Genomic DNA, 20690 nt, shown 5'->3' with positions numbered 1-20690 from the left:
AATAAGCCAAGTAGAATTATTTACGTATGTTTGCTTTATGATAGGGCTAGGTAGAAAGATTGGGTTCCTTTACTGAATTACAGTACAGGTGTTTCATATTAATATTGGTGCTAATAAATATTCAGGCCAGTTATCTGGCATGTGTACTGATGTATGAAGCCTTGGCTTAAATTAAAACCATATTCATGATAACTCTTTTTTCCCTTTAGCTGATAAAAATATAGTTCTTGTGTGTGTTCTTGAAAGAAGGAAGACCCCAGTGACAAACAAAGCCATGCTTTGCATGGGTAGTTTTACAAGAGTAAGCATATTGAATATCAAGTGTAATTATAGCCTAAAATAATGTGGATGTTATGCTTTTAAATGAAGCATATGCCCAGCAAATTATGGTTACTGTAAAATCTTCAAGTCTAATACGGTTAGAAATCATGTATATCTGAGTGTAATGTACATTCCTCCTATGTTCAGGATTATTTTTTAAATGCCTGATAGGTTCTGTTTAACATCTTCTGACTGTAATGTTATGACACTGAATAAAAGGAAGAGTGATTATTCATTATACAGTGAGCTTCTCATTTTAAAGATTGGTATTCACACAGTAAATTTTCAAGCATATTTTTACAATGAAAAAAATGCAAGTTACCAAATAATCTCTCCCCTCACGAGAAGAACTTTCCATGTGACAAGAAAGAAGTCCTATCCTTTTCAGAAAGCACACTGGTTCATATTGAAGTTTTAGTGGCCCAAAAATGTTTCCCTATTTTGTATTTTGTTTAGGATACTTCTATTGTGCCATCAGCTAAGTATAATAGTCATTTAATTTTGAAGGTTACCAAATCATGGGTAGCTGTTCAGATAGGGTCACAGCTGATGTACCAACTAAAGCTGGCCACCTCAGTCTCTACTGGCAAACTTGAGCCAAGATCACCCCTTGGTCCTTCAGGTTTAGTGTAACTCTATCCAGAAGAACAGAAGCTCTATGTTCTGGTATTGTGACTGGATTGTGAAACTATTCCCTTTAACACCAATGTTGCTGGTCAGATGTCTTAAGTTTAGGAGTGACATGAGTATATAGAAATTGTTTATAAATTAAAAGAAAAATATACACTTGCCTTATTGTCTCAGTGAACTCCCAGTACCTGTGGGAGATTAAAATTGTAGAGTAACTCAATTCATTGCCTAGTGAGGGGAAGTTACAGGCTCACAGAAGTGGCCAAGCACACTTCTGCTGCTGAGGTGGGTGGGGAAGATGCTGTTGTGTAGTTGCAGGTATTTGTTTTTCTCCAATGTTTCCTTTCACACAGGAGGGGGAAAGTTCAGTGGAATTCTGAATGTATTAATTGGGAGATGTGGGGAATGTCCTTGAGAGGAGTATGTAGGGTGGGCATCCATGCCACGGTTAAAACATATTTGTTATTAAACACCCCCCTTTACTCCAGAACATGCTTGTTCAGAGCTGCTAAGCAGTCCTTGTTCTTTAAATCTGCTAACTGCAGATTTAGCAGAGTGAGGTAATGTTTCGGGGGTGGGGAGGCATTCTCTGTGAGCCATGCATAGTGCTAGAAGGTAAAGTGTGGTCCAGACTTATACAAGGCTTAGCTTCCACACTGGCTTGATCACTGAACAGAAGCACTTGAGATAGACAACATGTTGTTGTACATCCTAACATGCCAGAGGAACCAGAGCAGAGAACAAGGAGAGCAGGGGGTAGGGAGAGGTTGCTAAATTGCTCAAACCCCAGGTAGAAGTTTGCCTTTTCAATGAAGAGCAAGCCCTTCTCCCCCTAGTGGAGTGTTCATTGCTCTGAAAGGGATAGTCTCATGCCCAGCGAGTGCCAGGGGTAAGGTTAAAGTAGACCAGGAGCAAAGAGACGGGGGGGGGGGGGCTGAAACAACTGCCCCTCCAGGTACAAGCAGAACAAATACAGCATTTCCATGTGACATTACTGCAGGTCACTTGTGAGTTTACAGCATGTGGCTGATGCGAGAAATGGGTGTGAGAAGCAGGAAGTGAGCCTAACAAGGAAGCAATATTTGTAAGCAAAATTCACATCCACAAAATGAAACAACAGTCAGGGACATGTGAGGCAAGCAAGAGCGTTTTTTATCTTGAGTGGTTTGGGCATACAGGCAATAGGCAGCAATTCTGTATAAATTTACCTGAAAGTAAATCCCACTGAATGCCTTGGGGTTCTTGAGGTGCAAAGCATGTTGTGTTCCATGAAGATGTGGTCCCTGCCCTCAACCACAAGCACAGAAAAACTTCCAGGCCACAGAAGGAGGTAAAAGTCTCTGTCATGTTTTATAAGTTTTCCAACGTTGTTTTCTACTACAGACTTTGCAATACACTTGATTTGAATGAGCCACTCTCAAACACATGTTGAGTTGGAGACCACTGTTCCCAATACTTAAATCTATGAATTTTTTCGCTACATAAAGAAGCCACAGTCTTTGCAGATTGTGTTTCAATTTTTTTTATTTTGGAGGATCATTTCAGATATAAAAAGTCAAAATTCTTACATCAATCTTTAAAAGAAAGCCATGCACACAGCTCAAAAATGTTTACAACTTAACTAGTAGTTTTCCTTCAAACATTTTACTTCTCAGAAGCATGTTGAGCATTTGTTCCAACATTTTGACAGTAGCCCTGGTTAGTCTGCAATAAGCACTCAGGATGGTATTCTTACTTTTAATAGCCTCTATAACCTACATAAATACTCTTGCAATGTTTGTATGGCATGTTCCCAATTAACTATTCTCTGTAACAAACTCCCACTGTATTAAGTCAAAACCTGCCTATACGTCTCTGGTAATGACTTCTGACTTTGCAAACCATGTCTTAAGATACTGAAGACATGGACTGCCCTGTGGAATCTGGTCCAAGTCAACTTTTATTTCCCTGCCTTGTGAAGCCAGCTACAGGTTCAAAGGTCACTTAGGGGGAACACTGGCCTAGTTCCACAAGAATGCTTCACTATATACTACTCCCTCAGCATTTTAATGTCAACCCTGAACCCCTTACTGCAGTTATTTGACTATGGTTTAATCTTGACAGAAGAGGTCTTAGCTGTTATTTGACACATTCATGCTGTCCGGTCTATTCTTCCAAATGATAGAAATAGACAATGTTTCTGTGTTTACTTGTCTATAAGTGAAAATGCAACAATGGCAGCTAAATAATACAGTGGACCTGTCGTCATTCCAGTGTTACGTTGCAAGACAGACTTTAGAAGTCAGTATGAATAAGGGGCTTTATCTGAAGTTGCATAGGCAGAAGAGATCTGTACACCAATATATTTAAAACTGTATGTGGCACAGCAGCATGGAGTATTTATAAGCCATCACCTTTGATTTGGTTAGCACTGACAACTGTACATTTTTACATAACACATAAATGTTAGAAACCAAAGTATTCATGCACTACCAATATGTAGCTTCTCTATGCTTGGCTTGGTTTTATGTTCCAAAAGCAAAAGTTGAGATGAAAGCAGTTATAGTAACCAAAAACTAATTAAAATTGCTCTTACTTCCATCACTGTGATGAACAAGAGACATTTCTCATATTATCATCATGTGGTTAGTGATAACTGAAGAAGAGTGTGGGGTTGAAATGCTGACTTAGGAATCAGGAAAAATGCATACTTGTTAACTAGCCGTTTCCTTAATCCGATTAGTGTACAAAGTTTCACATTGATGGGTCTGCCACCAGTCCACTATGAATGTTCTTTTGACCATCTGAATCAGAATATGGAAAGTAAGGCTCTTCAAGCACAAAACTGATGACATCTATGGCTCCACTCAAATTCTCTGAAGCCAGTAACTCCTGGAGGTTCTAACCTGAGCAAGATGTTGCAAGTCCATCTCCAGTTAATAGTACTTATGGCTCTTGAAGCAACACTCACAACCAAACCTCTTACTGATGTTCCTTGCTTAAATGCATTTATATGGCACAATGTGTGATTCCCACATGTTTCTAGAAGGAAAGCATATGGCACCAATATTTTCCTTAAAAACTGTAACAGCACGTGGGTTAATTTATAGCAGCATTTTTACCCAATGTGTTGGAAGTTAAGTGTGTAAGGTTGCCACCTTTTTCTCAGACAGGATTCCTGTGCCTTTATCTGTTATGTGATGAGCAGGAACTCACTAGGTGAAGATTCAGTGACTGAGCTATTAAAGTTTCTGCTGGTTACATAGCTATTAAGACACAGAAGTCCTAGGTAGTAACCTACTGGTGTGAGCAACAGTATTTACATTACCTCTTCTTTCCACTTTACACTATACACCAGTTGGATTATTTACAGTGGGTTTATGTTACATAGAAAGAATGAGAAGAGACAGTTTCATAATAGAGGTAGTTCTTTACCTCAACCACAGTAATGACTTGAGGAATCAAGGGAAAGTTCAGCGTACAGTAAATGCTTTTTAGAGATTTCTGAAATTAGACTTCATATAATTTAGAGAATCTCTATAATTTAGCTGCAAACATTAAAACAGGATCAGAACCCATTTAGTCTGCATTTTTTCTCAAAGCTCAGGACAGTTATCTTCCCAATAGTGATCCAATTTATGTATTTGGAAACTGGCTGGAAGAAGCTGGGATGGTCCCCAGTAGTGAATCAACACCTGCTGGAATAGCAAAGAAAGCCAAGGCTGACTTTGGCAAGAGGAGAGCAAGCAGGTTAAGGGGTTGGCATGTTAACATTTTTCTCGAATCTGCCTGTTTGGCTAATATTTGTAAGCAAGAGCTTACAATGATTGGCAGAGGATCACAAATTGGTGAAGGATTGGCAGAGACAGACAAGCTGGCACTACTTTGGTTAGGATTTGTAAGTGAAATATTTGGGAGGACACTTCTTGACATAGAAGGCACTTCTTTGTTGGTTTCTGCTGCCTTTTAACTTGTCCAACAAATTTTATACTGAAGTAGGGAAATAAGGATGACTAAATTAAAAACAGTTCCCAAAAATAGCATTTTTTTTGATTTTTTAGGAAATTTAACAAAATTAAGCCAGACTCAAATGCCAAATTACAAATTCACTCGTTTTTTTTTAAAATCAGGTTTTTAAAAGCCACAAAGAGGACCATTTAAGGCATCTTTAAGAATTCCCTGTATGGCTTTGGTTTGTTGAAATATTAAACATTGCTAAAAAAGAAAGAAAGAATGTATATGTCTGAACATAAAGTGTTCACACACTCAATTTAAATGACTATACACATAGCACATGACCACTAACACATCTCCCCTTGTGATGGTGAACAAAAAAGTAGCTGAATTTTATCTTACAGTTGAGGGCAACCCAGAAGTCTGTGCAGGAGTAACATATAGAGAGTTGTTATCAGGATGGGAAGAAACCACAGAATTTCCATTGGTTGGTGAACATCCCAGTTTCAATTTTTCCAAGTACTCTGCATGTACTGGCTTGTGACACTGAAGGACCTTGATTGCATCTTCAACTTTAAACCACTCTCTTTTCCTTCCTATAACATGAAAAGAATAAATGTTTCAAATAGTGGACATTTTGAACCTTACAATCTGTCAACTTTAAAATGAAGTGGGCAAATGTGGCTTAAACATGCTAAAGTGTCCCCCAGAGATCCACCCACTATTTAAGGGCACTTAGTAGCAGCAAGCAGAATTGTGAAAAACAAGGGCATTAACTACAGACAGCAAAGATCTTCAACTCTGTTAATAAAATTCCTAAGTTGGTCTTATGATGTTAAGTGCTGAATAAGGATCATGAACATTTGGAGCTATAAATAAAGGCTTCCAATTACCACAGTTGGCTGAATGGTTCACTGTGAGACTAACAGGCTGGTGTCTACTTTTATTAATGTATTATGTTAATTATGTGCAAATTAACATGAAAGTTAGTTTGTCCATCTGTTTCCTTGCCAACAAGCAAATAGCCTGCTCTTTATTCACTGCCTTACCCTGTTTTGATTCATTAGAAGTATGTGGCATTCTGAATATTACTCATTATCCCAAGTTCTTTCAACCAGTTAGTAGTTTAAAGTATCCATAAAAACAGCATGTCATGGAGTGTCAAACCGGAATCAAATACAAAATTTATCTACTTCCATAAATTATTTTATTAATGCTATTAGAGCAGTGGCCAATTAGTGATAAAATAATCTGGTGCTGCCTGCTCTGAGTTATCCTTTGAACCTTTTTAGTACACCTCTAACTTTAATAACTTGCAGCATCGTGCTTCTTGAACACCAGTTGTGTGAAAGCTGTCCTATGAATAGCATGGTTCTGATACTGCATTACACACTTAGCACATGCAGGGTTGAAAATGTCTTGCCTATATTAACCGAATCCTCCCAGTCTTCCAGGATTTCAGTCACTGTAAGAACATAAACATAAGTCCTATGTTTCCGGTCTTGATTCTGCTTCAGTATGAAGAAGAGAGAACAGACATATTAATTCACACTTGCAACATTAGATAGCTATTTACTTAGAATCACTTATATACTATCTTTCCACTATAATATAGCCGTCAAGGTGCCTAAAATTCAAACAATGCAACAAGATCATTTTAAAATACAATGGTACACATACAAATTCAAAAGCTTAAATGGGGGGAAAAATGTAAATTAGAACTGTCAGTTTAAAAAAGCCAATGGAAAAACAAGTCAAAAGCAAATGTATACTGTTGGTAGCAGTACAGAAATACCTCAGTCTTCTAAGAGGCAGCTATGAGTTCTCTTGGCAAAGCTTTACCTCTCATTTAAATTGGAGCCAGTTGAGGCATGTGTGAGTGTCTGGAGGCAGTTGGAAGATGGGTGGCAGTTAACAGATTGAGCTTGAATCCTGACAAGACAGAAGTACTGGTTCTGGGGTGTGTGGTGGGGGTGTGTGGTCCTGAATGAGGTAACTGTGCCCCTGAAGGACCAGGTACACAGCCTGGGGGTCATTTTGGACTCACAGCTGTCCATGGAGGTGCAGGTCAATTCTGTGTCCAGGGCACCTGTCTACCAACTGCATCTGGTATGCCAGCTGAGACCCTGCCTTCCTGTCCACTGTCTCACCAGAGTGGTACATGGTCTGGTTATTTCCTATTTGGATTACTGCAATACGCTCTACGTGGGGCTACCCTTGAAGGTGACTCGGAAACTACAATTAATCCAGAATGTAGTTGTACTGGGAGCAGCCACCGGGACCACATAACACCAGTCCTAAAACATCTACATTGGCTCCCAGTACGTTTTTGAGCACAATTCAAAGTGTTGGTATTCAGACCTGTATATGTGAAGAAGCATCTATGCCCACATTGTTCAGCCTGGACTCTGAAGAGGCCCTTCTGGCAGTTCTCTCATTGTGAAAAGTGAAGTTACCGGGAACCAGGCAGAGAGCCTTCTCAGTAGCCCGACCCCATGGAACACCCTCCCATCAGATGTCAAAGAGATAAATAATTATATTACCTTTCATAGACATCTGAAGGCAGCCCTGTACCAGGAAGATTTTAATATGTGATGTTGTGGTTTTGTATATGTGGTTTTGTATATTCTGTTGGAAGCCACCCACAGTGGCTGGGGCAACCCAGTTAGATGAGATGGGGGTACAAAATCATCATGATCATCATCATGAACTGTGATGTTAGAAACAGGGCTCCACTTTTTCTACCAGCATATATTTCATTAGGAACTGCGCATTACAGCATCTATCCATGAGTTAAACCAACATTCTCTGCTCACTGCTTGAAAACTAGAACTATACAACTATACAAACACCCCAATCCTAATCATATTTCCTTTCAAATATTTGTTGCTTTCATTAGGCGAGTCACTTTGCAGACCAGCACAAATGGGATCCTAGAGACAATTCTTATTTTACTATATTTTCACCCATTATGCAATTTACCGAATCAGATCCTTTTAATACCTTCCCTACTTATAAACATTTGTACATGAATGTCAATGTTTCTCTATTCCTAAACCTGACTTATTTCTATAAGAAGTGTAGAAAGGTATTCAAATTTATCAGTCCTTAATTAAAATACCTGTTTTCCAAGATTCCACCCCTTCCGCATTAGAAATACAAGCTACATTTCACAACATGTACATCACAGAATATATATTTTTAAACAGCTCACCTCAAATATTCCCAGCAATCTGCCTAGGTTTCCCTTTACTCCAGCCTGCAAGGAATAAAGATAATCAGATATTTCCCGCACAAGTAATAATTATTACAGATTCATTACAATATTTGAAACCAAGGTTTAATATACTAGCATGTCGAACAGTGGTTTCATGATCTATTAAATCTGTGCCCTAGCCAGAGTCTCTTTAGTTTTCCTGAAAGCTAAGGAGCAGGGAGCACATTTTTCTGGTTATCAATTTTTTTCAGACACCCAACTAAATTTGAGAAGCTTCTAATAAAAGATTTGCTTTTCTTTCTTTTACAGAGTTTACAGTTAGGAAGCATGTGAGTAATAAAGCAAAAAAGTGTGTAGGAATTTAGCATACTTAAATAATGCAGCTAGTTCCATTCTGGCTCCCACTTTTTAAAAAACTTTTATATTAATGATTCAGGGCCATATTTAGCCAATGCAAACTCCCCTGCTCTGGTAATTAGGAACAGAAATATCTCCATCTTGATGTATGCAGATGATTTAGTGTTCCTCTCTTTCCGGACTGGGCCTCAAACATCTCTTAGAGGTGTTCAGCACATACTGTAAACTACAGTAGTTCCTAGCTGAGATTTAAAACTTCTAAGATTATCCGTACATTCAAACAAAGAATATTTCAATCTGTGATAAGTGCTTCTTAAGTAGCACGTCCTGGAAATTTTACTTTATTTATTTGATTCACTACCTGCCATAAGATTATAAGGAGGTTCACAGCAATTTAGAAATGCATTATTAAGAACAGTTAAAAAGAAATTACAGACACACAAATAGGGTGAGTCTTATATCTAACTCAAAGGCCAGAGTGAAGAGGGGCCTCTTCCGCAAACAACAGGAACTATGTAAGGAAAGTGTCAGACACATATAATGAAGGTGCCCCTCCTCTGTGGGGAGAGAATTCCACAACTTAAGGGCTGCCTCTGCTGCACCAACACACAAATGTCTGATGGCTGTGGAATTATCAAGATTAGAAGAAAGTGTAGCACGGAAAACAACTCTAACCATGCAGTAAAGCAGAAGACTCCTGTGTGGTCTCAAGTGTTTGGCAGATCCTGCTGATAGGCATCTGTTGGAAAGTGTTTCATTTAAATTAGGAACAATTCAATTCTTTCGATAAGCTATTATCTTTATAGCCAGCACCTCATGAACACAAGAACAGCCATGCAGATGGCTATTGTCATTTATAACAGGTCTGCCACATGCCTGTCCTAGGAGACCCTTGTTTATGTGGCTCTCAGTTAAGTTTGCTAAGATGAGTCATCCGTTAAAATTCAGAGAACATATATCCATACAGCATTTCAAGCTGAGAGTTCTAAATTCTTTACCTCTTCATAGACTTCTCTGACAGCAGCACCACCGGGTTCCTCTTCTGGTTCCATTCCTCCACCTGGAACAATCCACTGATCTGGGTACCGGCTGCTACTTACTAAAAGAACCTGCAGAGGAAAAAAAGTTTTCTTATGACTGTGTGAATTAAAACTCACTGAGACTTCATGAAACCAGACTGATATTTTGTGAAGTTAACAAAATGTTTAAGATGTCCACCAAATGGTACTCAAGGCAGCCAACAATATCAAATACAGTGGTACTTCGGGTTACAGACACTTCAGCTTACAGACCCTGCTAACCCAGAAATAGTACCTCGGGTTAAGAACTTTGCTTCAGGATGAGAACAGAAATCGCATGGCGGCAGCAGCGGGAGTCCCCATTAGCTAAAGTGGTACCTCGGGTTAAGAACAGTTTCAGGTTAAGAACGGACCTCCAGAACGAATTAAGTTCTTAACCCGAGGTACCACTGTATATGTTAACAGATCCAAGCTTGGGTGACAGGCTATAAAGTTCAAGAATTCTGCACTCCTTCCCTTGCATTAAACTTTTATATACAGTACATATAAAAGTCAGATAATATGTCAAGTTTTGAGTATGCTTTCCTGGATGTTTCTGCATTTGGTTCACAGTCAACTTACTGCAAGACTGTCAGTTTTAATAAAATGTGACCCAATTTAGTTACCCAAGAAATTAAAATAGCTGTTTATTCAAAGCATTTCAGACATGACTGCAAATGTTTTAATAAGTAGAAGGACAGTAACAATGGAAGCAGAACCCAATTCAGAACATCAAGTTAATGTTCTTGGAGAAACCCAGATGAAGATGACAATTTATTGAGGCCAATACAGACTGCATTAGATACCCACTTTCTCTGTGTCTACAGTGGAAGTCCAAAGCCCATTCTGGACATGAAAAATCTGTGTATGCACCAGTGTGTTAATGCACACACAGGTTGCAGAAACCTGATATTTTCTGTGTGCGCTTTTGTGCACATTCTTGTGCTTTCAACTGAACTCAGTGGGTTACTTTTTTTTAAAGAAAAAGTCTGTCATGACCAGACTCACTAAGCAGCCCACAAAGGATTGCTTCCATCCTAGTGCTGAGGGCAGTTTCATCCACACATTCTACAGTAAAATGCAAGGGTTTATATGCAGAACCATTACTTTTCCTATTATATTTAAGCATTAAACATTAAAGGAAGCTAGACTGTGATTCAACAAAGCAAATACAAATCTGTACAGGCTTCTTGGATTCTTACAATTCAAAGCAACTTATTGTTTAGATTCCATACTTTAGTCTTATGAAGTTTACATTGGTTGGAAAGCCAAGCCAAGAAATAAATATGAGAGGCATTCTCCTGCATTTTCTAATGTAGCCGCTACAAGGAAGATTTAATTTTTATGGAATAGCTAAGAGCTCGTTTACACTTCCACTTGCCCTGTGTTTTCTAGGCATAGGTCTGGGTGGTTGTGCTTTGGCCTGCCGCTTTCACTCAGAAAACCCACCCTTTGGCACTAAAGCAGACAAAAGGCAATCTGCAGAAAACCCAGTTGCTGTTTTCCTGGGGGAAAGTGGCAGGAGAAGTGGAAGTGTGGAAGAACCCAGTGACTCAAATGCATTTGCCTTACATACTACAGTATTTCAGAATTTTAGATAGAATTTAACTGTTTTTAGCTGTGTGTGTTTATAGATATCTTGAATGTTTTGTGCTCTAGCTATGAACTGAGGATACCAATTTCCTTTCAGTGAAGGAACTAAGTGTTTTCCATAGTCATGTGATCAACCACCAACAATTATGAACACCATTATTCTTCTGTTTCAAAACACTCGGCTTAGTGAAATTGTTTCAATCAGCATTTACATTGATCACAGGCCTGAACAGAGATCCCAGTTACTAGTGCAGGGAGGAAGGAGTCATTGTTTGGCCTGTCTGGAGCTTAAATACATGGCTTTGTACCATTACATAAGATTCAGAGCCATGACATATCAAAACATGACAGTGTTTTGAATTACGGACCCTAGCATTAGTGAAGAAAATGCATGTGTTTACAACTGAAGTATTTGTATTAAATAAACTGAATGTAATCAAAAAGAGTTTCTGAACACATGTCGGATTCATTAGATACAGATCAAATTCTACAAGATACCATACTACCACACCATGCTATCATATAGTTTTTTTAAAAAAAAAACTATACTACAAGATTCATAATGATGTTAGAACTGAATAACCCCCCTCCCTTACTTTTTTATACAGGAAGAATATACATGATTGGTCCAGGATAATTTGGGAGTCTCTCAATAGTCTTGCTTTCCTACAAATCAATAAGCACACAAGATGTAACCGGTTATGTCTCGTGTGGTTATTGAATATATTTTCACGTAACCCAAGGTTTGATGTTGTTTTCCTACAAATCAATACAGTTGGGAGGATTACCCTCCAGAAAAGTATGGTCCAATCACCACAAATTTCCACAAAGGCTATTCACATTCATCATGACACTTATTTATAGTGCTGAGACCTATTATAGACAGTTTCCAACTGAAGAAGTGCCATCACTGGTTCTTAGAACAGTGCTGGAGACTCTCTGACTTGTGGGCCCACCAGACCTCTGAATAAAGCACGAGAAGCCATTTGCTCACCTGTCAGTCACTGGATGTCAGGTGTGGAGATCTGTTATCTCTTATGTAATCTATGGGATAAGCCTGTGTTTGAAAATAAAAGCCAGTATTTCCACCCACCTAGAAGGTATTTGCTTGCAATCCCAGCTTGAATTCAAGCCAGGGCTGTGAAAGAAAAATCTTTCTTTGGAGCGGCTGTTTGAACTCTGATTCACCTAACATCATATGACTCAAGGGGTTGACAGGTCAGTGCCCTGCCCACCTGTCAGATGCCCCAGAGAAGATGGGTCAAATCTGGACCCTCCATCCAGATCTAATTCCTCACCCCGGTCTTAAGATTTACAACCAAAAAGGTATGCCCAGAGGAAATAAAGTAGGAATAGTGCTATGTGTACTGATGCATTGAACATGCACAGCGCTATTCCTGTCTACCTGCATTCTTTCGCCATACTCAGACACCAATCCATTGGGCAGATGCACCCAATGCTTTTATCAAAACTCCACAGATTTCTTTCAAGGCTTATTGAAAGTGTCAAGAAACCTGTTTGCTATTGCTTAGGAGCAAACAGCAGCCACAGCACTGGGTTCTTCCAAACTGATAGTTCCTAGTGCTGTTCAAACATGGCACTTCTGCATGCAGCTTACATCAAAGAGCACTCTTTTCCACACCTCAGGTTGGAAGCAGGATGTATGCACATAAAAAGTGGTATATTCCATTCACACTAGCAAGCATAACACACTTTTCTGTTTGGGTGCTAAAGTGCTTTTTAGTTTATTTAAGCATTTCAATCTCACATTTGGCTATGAAAATCCCCCGAGACAACTCACAAAAGAGCAAAAACATAAAATATATAATCTACTTCTTGCACAACTGTCAAGATTGTTTTAAAATGGGAGGCCACTCCCAGCAGCAGATCCCACAATATGTTCCTCCAAAGTTCTGGAGTGCTCAAACAATTCCTTGCTTCATTCTCTCTTCAGCAGCCAACTTGTCCAGTCAGGCAAATTCTAAGCAGCATCACCCATGCCTGATAATGCCTTGGAAGAGTCATTTCCTTGCTGAGTATTTAAACACTATTTAATAATTATCACATGTTCTACTGCACATTTATTTATACATACACATATACATATGGTGTGTGAGAAAAATGGAATCCTAGACTAAATTAAGTATTAATAACATACAAATAAAATGGTGCTGGCAGACTTATGAAGATGTGCAGGCAAGCCTTTTGACACACAAAGCTCACCTTTGTTAGAAAGAAGTTGGAGCTACTGTTCTACCCTTTCTAAAGATCAGTGATTTGATGGCACAATGTATACTTCCCATAAAAATAAGTAAACAAAGTGTGACTACTCCAGGGCAAAAATCATGTCTTTAGTTTATTGACGTCTACACTGATCATGCTCACTTCTAACAAGAAAAAGTCCTAAAATGAAGGAAGACAAAGAAGCAAATTAGAAAAGAGACAGCTAATGGCATTGGTAGCTTAAGGCTGTTCAGGCCTCTCTCAGGAACAGTGCAGTCCCTCTTAACTCTGCTGGGCAGCTGATAGACCAACAAGAAGTTCTTTCTGCAGCTACTAAATGTTGCTGGAAAGGCTTCAGGAACTATAACAAGGATGCCAAACCAACGGACTGACTGCAGGGTTACTCCCCCACAAAACACCTTTTTTCACCCATTTCAGTGTGCAAGTCATTTAAAGGTATTCACTTGATCCAGAGTCAACCTGATTGGTCTTGAACCAAAGTGGGCTGTGTGACTGACAAACTCACCTTTGTAAGCTAAATGTTGAGAAACTATTTCGAGTTGCATGTATCCACTGTCAAAATATTCCATTTTTTCAGCCAAGGCAAGGACAGTGCAGAAAGGTCATTTACACTGCTTTTGCCAATGTTGGCTATCATATGTTTGTAGACAGGAATGAAAAAGGCAACTTTTCAGCACCATTCTCCCTCTGGACAATAAAGAGAACTATGTTATAACTTGAAATATGAAGGAAGAACCCCAGATGCTGCCAGCTTACCACATGATTTTGTCCCATTTCAGCTGCGAGTTAAGTGGCGAGTACTCCTTTCTCTATATTAAGCATTTTTTATTATATAGGAACTAGATTTTTAGTCATTATAACTGCTATGCGAGGACTAACTTTCATCAAGAGAATTTACAGACTAGAACAGCCTCACTTCAAGAAGAAAAAAGCTATTTGAATTGTATCAAATGTACTGAGATGCCAACTCTCTCTTCATTACTGGAAGCAATTAAGACCCTGCAGAGGGTAATTGAAAGTCACAAACAGTCTCTACCAACTGGCAGTATAACAGCATCCTAGTATATAAGCATAAACTGTTACACAAAAATGAACATGTAACAGGCACTTGTAAAAGACAGGATTACTGCAAGTCTTGTCCTTTGTTAACAGAACACTTAGTTTCATATTACTGAAGCACCTGCAATCTCTATGCTTTCATGACTAGTAAAACTCCTTGCTTTGCAAACACCAGAACTGTACCCAAGAGTCTTGCAAGAATTCTGAACAGAAATTCTTTGCAGAATTTTCTGAAACACAATATCCTATTGAGAACGCAAAAAGAGGAACACGCCAGGATTGTTACAAGATAATAATAAGAGACATAAATTAACTACTGCTATTGCTGAAACTCTGACAAATTAAGTTTTATCTCCACCACTAGAGGACCCCAATACACACAAGAGGTCAACTAGTTCACACACAAAAATGGACAGTTTTTGTCCATGTGTGTTTGTAGAATTTTGAGCAGTGGATCTCTCAAGCCACTCATCCAGAGTTGCTAAACATTAGGGACAAGTAGTTGCCACAATACAGTTACTGTCTCATTCTTTGTATATATGTTATTTAAACCTAAAATAACAATTAAAAGATGCTGAGTATCTCACCTTTTAGTATAGCTGGAGCTCCCTCTTCAGCCCCAATATTGTGCAAGAAGCAACATTTAGCAAACAATTCAGGTGTGCCAACAGACTTAAAGTAGTACTTTTGCTTTAAATGTGAACTCATTCAATTACATTGCTAGTAGCCCAGCACAGCAATGTGAAGTTTCAAACAATACAATTACAGAAACTATTCATACTAGCTTAGACTGCTCTACAGAGGTTTACAAAAAAATAACTTTTTAGACATAATAGCTAGAAGTAGTATTTCCATGTGCCTAGGCAGTATTTCTGGTTGCTAAATACCAGGGTCTGGTTGAAATGCATTTTGTTTGGTTGGGTTTTTTGCCCTATGTTAGCAGTCCCCCACTCACATCATCTTTAAGAGCTTTAATCATGCTATGTCTCAGTTGTACTTCCCATCTAGCATATACTTCCAGAAGCAAGATCCAACTGTACCAGGGAATTGTATAATTGCATCACAGAATATGGAAAGCTTTTTCCTAACAGCTGATACAGCCAAGCCTACTTTTGGCAGAACTGCCTCTAGGTTGTGTGACAGAACCATTGTGTACTAGTGTTGGCAAAGGTAAATCTATAGAGACTGTATTATGTAGTCAGGAATGCTTCACAGTTTCTCCCCACAACTACAACTGCATCTCAAGATGGCAAATGGCTCTTGGTACTTCTCGGGCACGTTTAGTATTTTTTCTGGTAAATGATATAATCAAAGGATAGAACAACAATATTCTGTACTTTACAATAAAGGTCCACAGTATAATACCTGGCTTTAAAAAATCTGCTGCTACATTTTATGTGAACAGCCCAATTTAAAATTACAAATGAGACCAAAATCTCCCTTTCAAGAAACTGGAGAAAAAGCAGCTGAAAAGCTACACAACTTGCAGCCCAATTCTTATTCAAACAGATCACCGAGCTAAATGGTAACTAACCCCAATTATGTATATACAAGAGTGTCTCTTTAGTCTCATATTTTCAGTTCTCTCACATATCCATATGGATAGCAACACAGAAATGAAACAACACAGCCAGGCAGTGACAACAGGTTATTTGAAAATTTATTTAAAGAGGCTCTAGGGGACTTAGTAATGGCTTGATATGTCCCCAAAATATAAAAAATCTTAACTGCCTTTAACTTACCATCTGCTACATTAATCCATAGTCATATTTGCTATCTGACTTTGAAGTGCAAGAAAAACAGCAAAATGTAATGCTGTTTTTTAAAAAGTCTATGGATAGAAGGTAGCAAAAGTAGATTTCAAAGGGGGTGAGCCTTTTTTTTCAGTACAGACATCTATCACAACTACAGTAGAAATCACTGTTCATGCATATGTGTATCCATCTCAATATCCATATATTATTTTACTTTGAAGCCAGAGGTAGTGTGACATTTGAAAGTCTATTCAGTGTTACTAGATTCTATTATACTCTATGCAGAAATATGCACATTTAGCCTGTTGCAAAAATGAAGCTGCGTGTCTGATTTATACACGATGTTTGCCTTACAAACAGGTTTGAGACACACATCCACCCAAGCATGCTGGGAGATAACCAATATCAGTCACAATCAGAGTAGACCCGTTGTAACTTAAATGCATTGATTTCAGTGGGGCTACTCTGAACATGTCTAGTATTAAATATCAGTCACATAGCAGCCAACTCCTAGGGGCCAAGGTCCCCCACCCTAATATTCGAGTGGACTGCCCTCCCCCACAAAGCTGATGGGCATTGCCATTCAAATGGTGTGTGTGCACCATCCCCTCTTTTATTCAAGTAGGCACCCCCAATGAGCCATTATAAACATGCTTCAAAACCACATCACTATGTCTGAGCTAACTGGGTAGCAACTGAACAGTAGACAACTACCGTGTTTCCCCCTTTTTAATACGTAGTCATTAAGTAAGCCATAGCAGGGTTTTTAAGCATCTGAGCAATATAAGGCATTCCCCGAAAATAAGCCATACTTCCACACCGCGGAAACCAACCCCCACAGGCACCTCCACTCATAGAGTCACTCCTTGCAGCCGGCACTGCAGGAGTGCGCTTAGTTGTGAAGCCAGGCTCCAATCAGCTGTTCTGCTGCGCTCCGATGCAGCGGAGGCGGGAAGCACGGGGAAGAAAATGGCGTTTAAAAACACCATTTAAGAGGACCCTGTTTCTTGTCTCCCTGAGGGCAGCAGACCCGGCGGCGGGCAGCCCCTCTGCCGCATGAAGACACTGTAAAGTCTCCCTGGAAGAAGCAGTGAGCCCAGCTCCTTGATCTGGCGCCGCTGCGTCTCCAGCAGTTTCTGCTGGTTCTCGATAATGTTGTTGAGCTCCAGCAGCTACTCCACAGCCCGGTTGGGGCTCTCCGAGCCGGGCACCCTGGGGCCGCCCCCTGCTCTCTCATCCATGGAGAGCGAGAGTAAGAGGGGTGCGCGGACACTTGGCGCGACGCCCGGCGCTTCTGGCTCCCGATCGCAGCAAAGGACACCACCCCGCACCAGCTACGGACCCGCCCCGCAGCCCGCTGAGGGCTGCTGGGCTATGGCCACCATTCTGCCTGCGGGAGCTGGGAAAGAGCGCAAGGAAGAGCCGCTGTTGCCGCTGCCGCCACCGCGGCAGAGGCACTGCGAGCGCGCTGCCCGGCGAGCCCAGGGCGAGCTCCAGCCCCACGGGAGGGGCCAGGCGCAGAGCGAAGGGGCGACGCCGGAGGGCGGCCTCAACAAGTCTCGCCCTGGCGGGCCAGCTCCCGGCGGACCCAAGCACAGGTGCCCGGCGAGAGTCCTCAAGGCCGAAGCACCAAGGAAGGGCTCGCGCTTCCCCTTTTCCCTTCCTACCCCCGCGCCCCTGGGGAAGGGGAAGGGCTCAGAAAGGGGCATCAGGGGGCGGGGGGAAGGTTGCATGGAGTTTGGTTGGGGCGCTCCCTGGGCAACCAAGTTTCCCGAGGCCCCTTCCGCCCCAGCGAACTCCCCACGCTGCGCGCGGTGCCTTCAGTTGGGAGCCAAGCGCAGGACCTGGATGAGAAAGCAGCTCAGGGATATTGTTCTTTGCAACTGTGCTCATTGCATTATTAGACGATCAGGTGGAGCACCTGAACCAGCGGCCTCGCCTGGCCCAGCCGAGGAGGCCTGCCGCCCCACCACCCGGAACCGGCTGCTGCAGCGCCAAGCACCCAGCAGTGCCCTGAGTCAGCGGTCTGGCCCAGCCGAGGAGGCCATAAGGGGTAATACCATAAAAACCATACCGGTAGTAAAAAATAAGACATCCCACCGAAAGTAAGCCACCCTGTGTTTTTTTGAGAAAAAATTGTTGTAAGACGGTGTCTTAAAAAAGGGGAAACACGGTACTCAGATATTAACTATTTACTCTGAACCCATCACAAAGAGATAGAGTAAAAAAAAATCATGTACAGGAGCTGGGTATGCAGATTGTTGTTGCATAAATAGGAACTAGTGCCGCCTACCTGTCTGCTCTGCTCTGTGTGTGTGCGCGGGGGCGGGGGGGGGTGTCTGTAAAAACTGACAGTCACAAAAGCAACTCGATCTCCCCGCTGTGGCAGAAGAGGTCATTGAACTCAAGCCATGCTGTTTTCGGAGGCAGCCAGATCTGTCCGGCTAGTGTCAAATGTATTAAAGATGCGCAATGCTCAAGGAACAGTGTGCAACCCTTTCATTTCTGTTAAGTAGCCACTGGCGGGCTAAAAGAGCAGCCGGCTTTATTCCCCCCCCCACCTCACACACAAACACACCACGTTTTAAGACGGGCGGCAGTTTCAGCTCCACTCCCCCCACGTTCCAGCCACAACCAAGTCACCTAAATAACCCGACCTTGGGTCGCCCCATCTCTCTTGCCCTACAGAAGCAAGCTCGGCCCCCTCCTCGGCCCCTCCGACTAGGCCTGCCGGGGGGGGGGCGAAAAGTGAGGTCTCAGCCCCCTGCAGACCACGCATCCCGCGCCAAGCCCAGCCCCGGAGAAGGGACGGAGAAAGCGGGCAGGAACCCTCGAGGATCGCGAGAGGGCGACAAGCCTGGCCTGCTCCGCAAAGCCCCGCACACAAAGGGGGTCCCAGTCAGCGGGAAGGAAGGGATGGCTGGGTGGGCAGCGAGGGAGGCGGAAACTGGGCGCGGCACCGGCGCCGCCGCCGGGAGAGGGAGACGCGGCCCGACCCCCACCCACCCACCCAAACCGCCTGCGGGGCTCCTTCCGCCCTCACCTCGTCCTCCCGCTCGCTGCGGAAGCACAAGCACGCCGCCCGCTTCTTGAAGCCCTCCCGGTCGTAGGTCCGCGTCTGGTTGGGCTTGAACTTCATCATAGAGGCAGAAATAATAATGCCGCCTCTTCCTCCGGTCCCCGGCACTGCGCCTATTCCAGTCGCGGCGACGGCTGAGGCCCCGGCGATCTCCCGCTTCGCTCTCCGGCCCGCTCCGAGGGGCGGCGGCGGGGCGAGAGTGACTCCCGTCGTCAAGGGAGGGAGGGAGCGAGCGAGCGAGGGAGGAGGAGGAGGGGGAGACGACGACGACGACGACGCGCTTTTCCTCTCAGGGGGACCGAGCGCCGCGAGGAGAGGAGGCGCTGCCGGTGCCGCGGCCGCCCAGGAGGAGTCCACGCCGCGCCATGGAGACGCTCCGACTGCTGGCCCGCCGCCCGGTGCCGCCTTCCCGCCGGCGACTCTCTCCCGGAGCTGGAAGAAGCGCACTATCTCTTCGCCTTCGCCGCCCCGCCCGCCTCAGTCAGCCGCCCTCATCCGGCCCCCTGAAGCGCCGCCACTCGCCGCTCCTGCGGCCGCTGTACCCACTATTTAACTGTAACGCGCATTCCTCCACCCGCCCGCAGCGGCCCGGCCTTCGCCACTCACTACGCAGGCGCGGCGCCCGCCTCGGGGGAGGGGTTGACGAGGGAGAGGCGGGGCGAAGCGAGGAGGCTCCATGGGCTGATCTTGGGGGGAGGGGTGCCCTAAGGCGAGGCAGCCTCCTCGGCCCCGATCCCCTCAGCCTAACGTGAAAGGAGGAGGGCCTAGCTGGTCCTGGGGCGGCTGCCTGCCTTACTTCCTTCGCGCAGTAGCGCCCAAACTAGAGGCTCCTGCAATTTGCAATTTGGAAGCGGGAAAAGCGCCTCCCTTTCTTTTCAATGAGTTCCCCCCCCCCAACAACATGCCATATTTGTAGTGATGACTGGTTTAAACTCGTGCAAGCATTGACAAAAGAATTTCATAGTTGAGGGAGTGCGCACGGACAAGGCTCGCTCCTGTTCACTCCAGATGGTAGCAACCCGGCCTGTGTACAGGCAACTCTCAGCAGGGCTCTTCTTTTAGGTATAGTAGGATTACAGAGAATGGTGCGCATCTCTCGTATCGGATCTTTCAGTTTCTCAAGGAATGAAAACTCCAAGGAATATAAGTGGCGCCTCCCTTTCCTTATACTGTATCCACTTGGCACTCCAAGTGCCTCATTGTGTCAGTTGGGCAAGGAGGAGAAAATACCGTAGGTAGCCAGGCGCTGGGAGTATCCCCCTGAATATAAGTGCTACACCTGCAGCGGACTAGACTGGTTCCTGAGCTGGCGATGCAAAATGGTTGAAAATTTCAAGGCTGAACTGTAATGTGAAATTCTAGACCATTGCAGTCAAGCAAAATTAGGATGTGGGATTACTACCAAAGATCTCAAATTAATACAGTATATACCAACCCTGAACTTC

General features: G+C 42.8%; 1 protein-coding gene across 4 annotated transcripts; it reads right to left on the bottom strand.

The window, feature by feature from the left end:
* Positions 1–2457: 2457 nt before the first annotated feature.
* NUDT4 (nudix hydrolase 4) lies at positions 2458–19802 on the bottom strand. 4 transcript variants are annotated; one of them, XM_035126627.3, is made up of 5 exons: positions 19210–19802; positions 9457–9567; positions 8099–8143; positions 6308–6395; positions 2458–5480 (listed from the first exon to the last, which is right to left on the bottom strand). In XM_035126627.3, the coding sequence occupies exons 1-5, from the start codon at positions 19306–19308 to the stop codon at positions 5278–5280; spliced, it is 546 nt and encodes a 181-aa protein (XP_034982518.1). In that variant the 5' UTR covers positions 19309–19802; the 3' UTR covers positions 2458–5277. The 4 variants fall into 4 exon arrangements, with proteins under 4 accessions (XP_034982518.1, XP_034982519.1, XP_060135684.1 ...); XM_035126628.3 differs by having other exon boundaries at positions 6308–6392; XM_060279701.2 differs by lacking the exon at positions 19210–19802 and adding an exon at positions 13859–14040.
* Between the last annotated feature and the right edge of the window lie 888 nt (positions 19803–20690).

The sequence above is a fragment of the Zootoca vivipara genome, chromosome 9 (assembly GCF_965207765.1).
Source record: "Zootoca vivipara chromosome 9, rZooViv2.hap1.1, whole genome shotgun sequence".
NCBI classification, from domain to species: Eukaryota; Metazoa; Chordata; class Lepidosauria; order Squamata; family Lacertidae; genus Zootoca; species Zootoca vivipara.
Note: the sequence above shows the minus strand (reverse complement) of the source record. Positions and strands in the feature narration are given on the sequence as shown.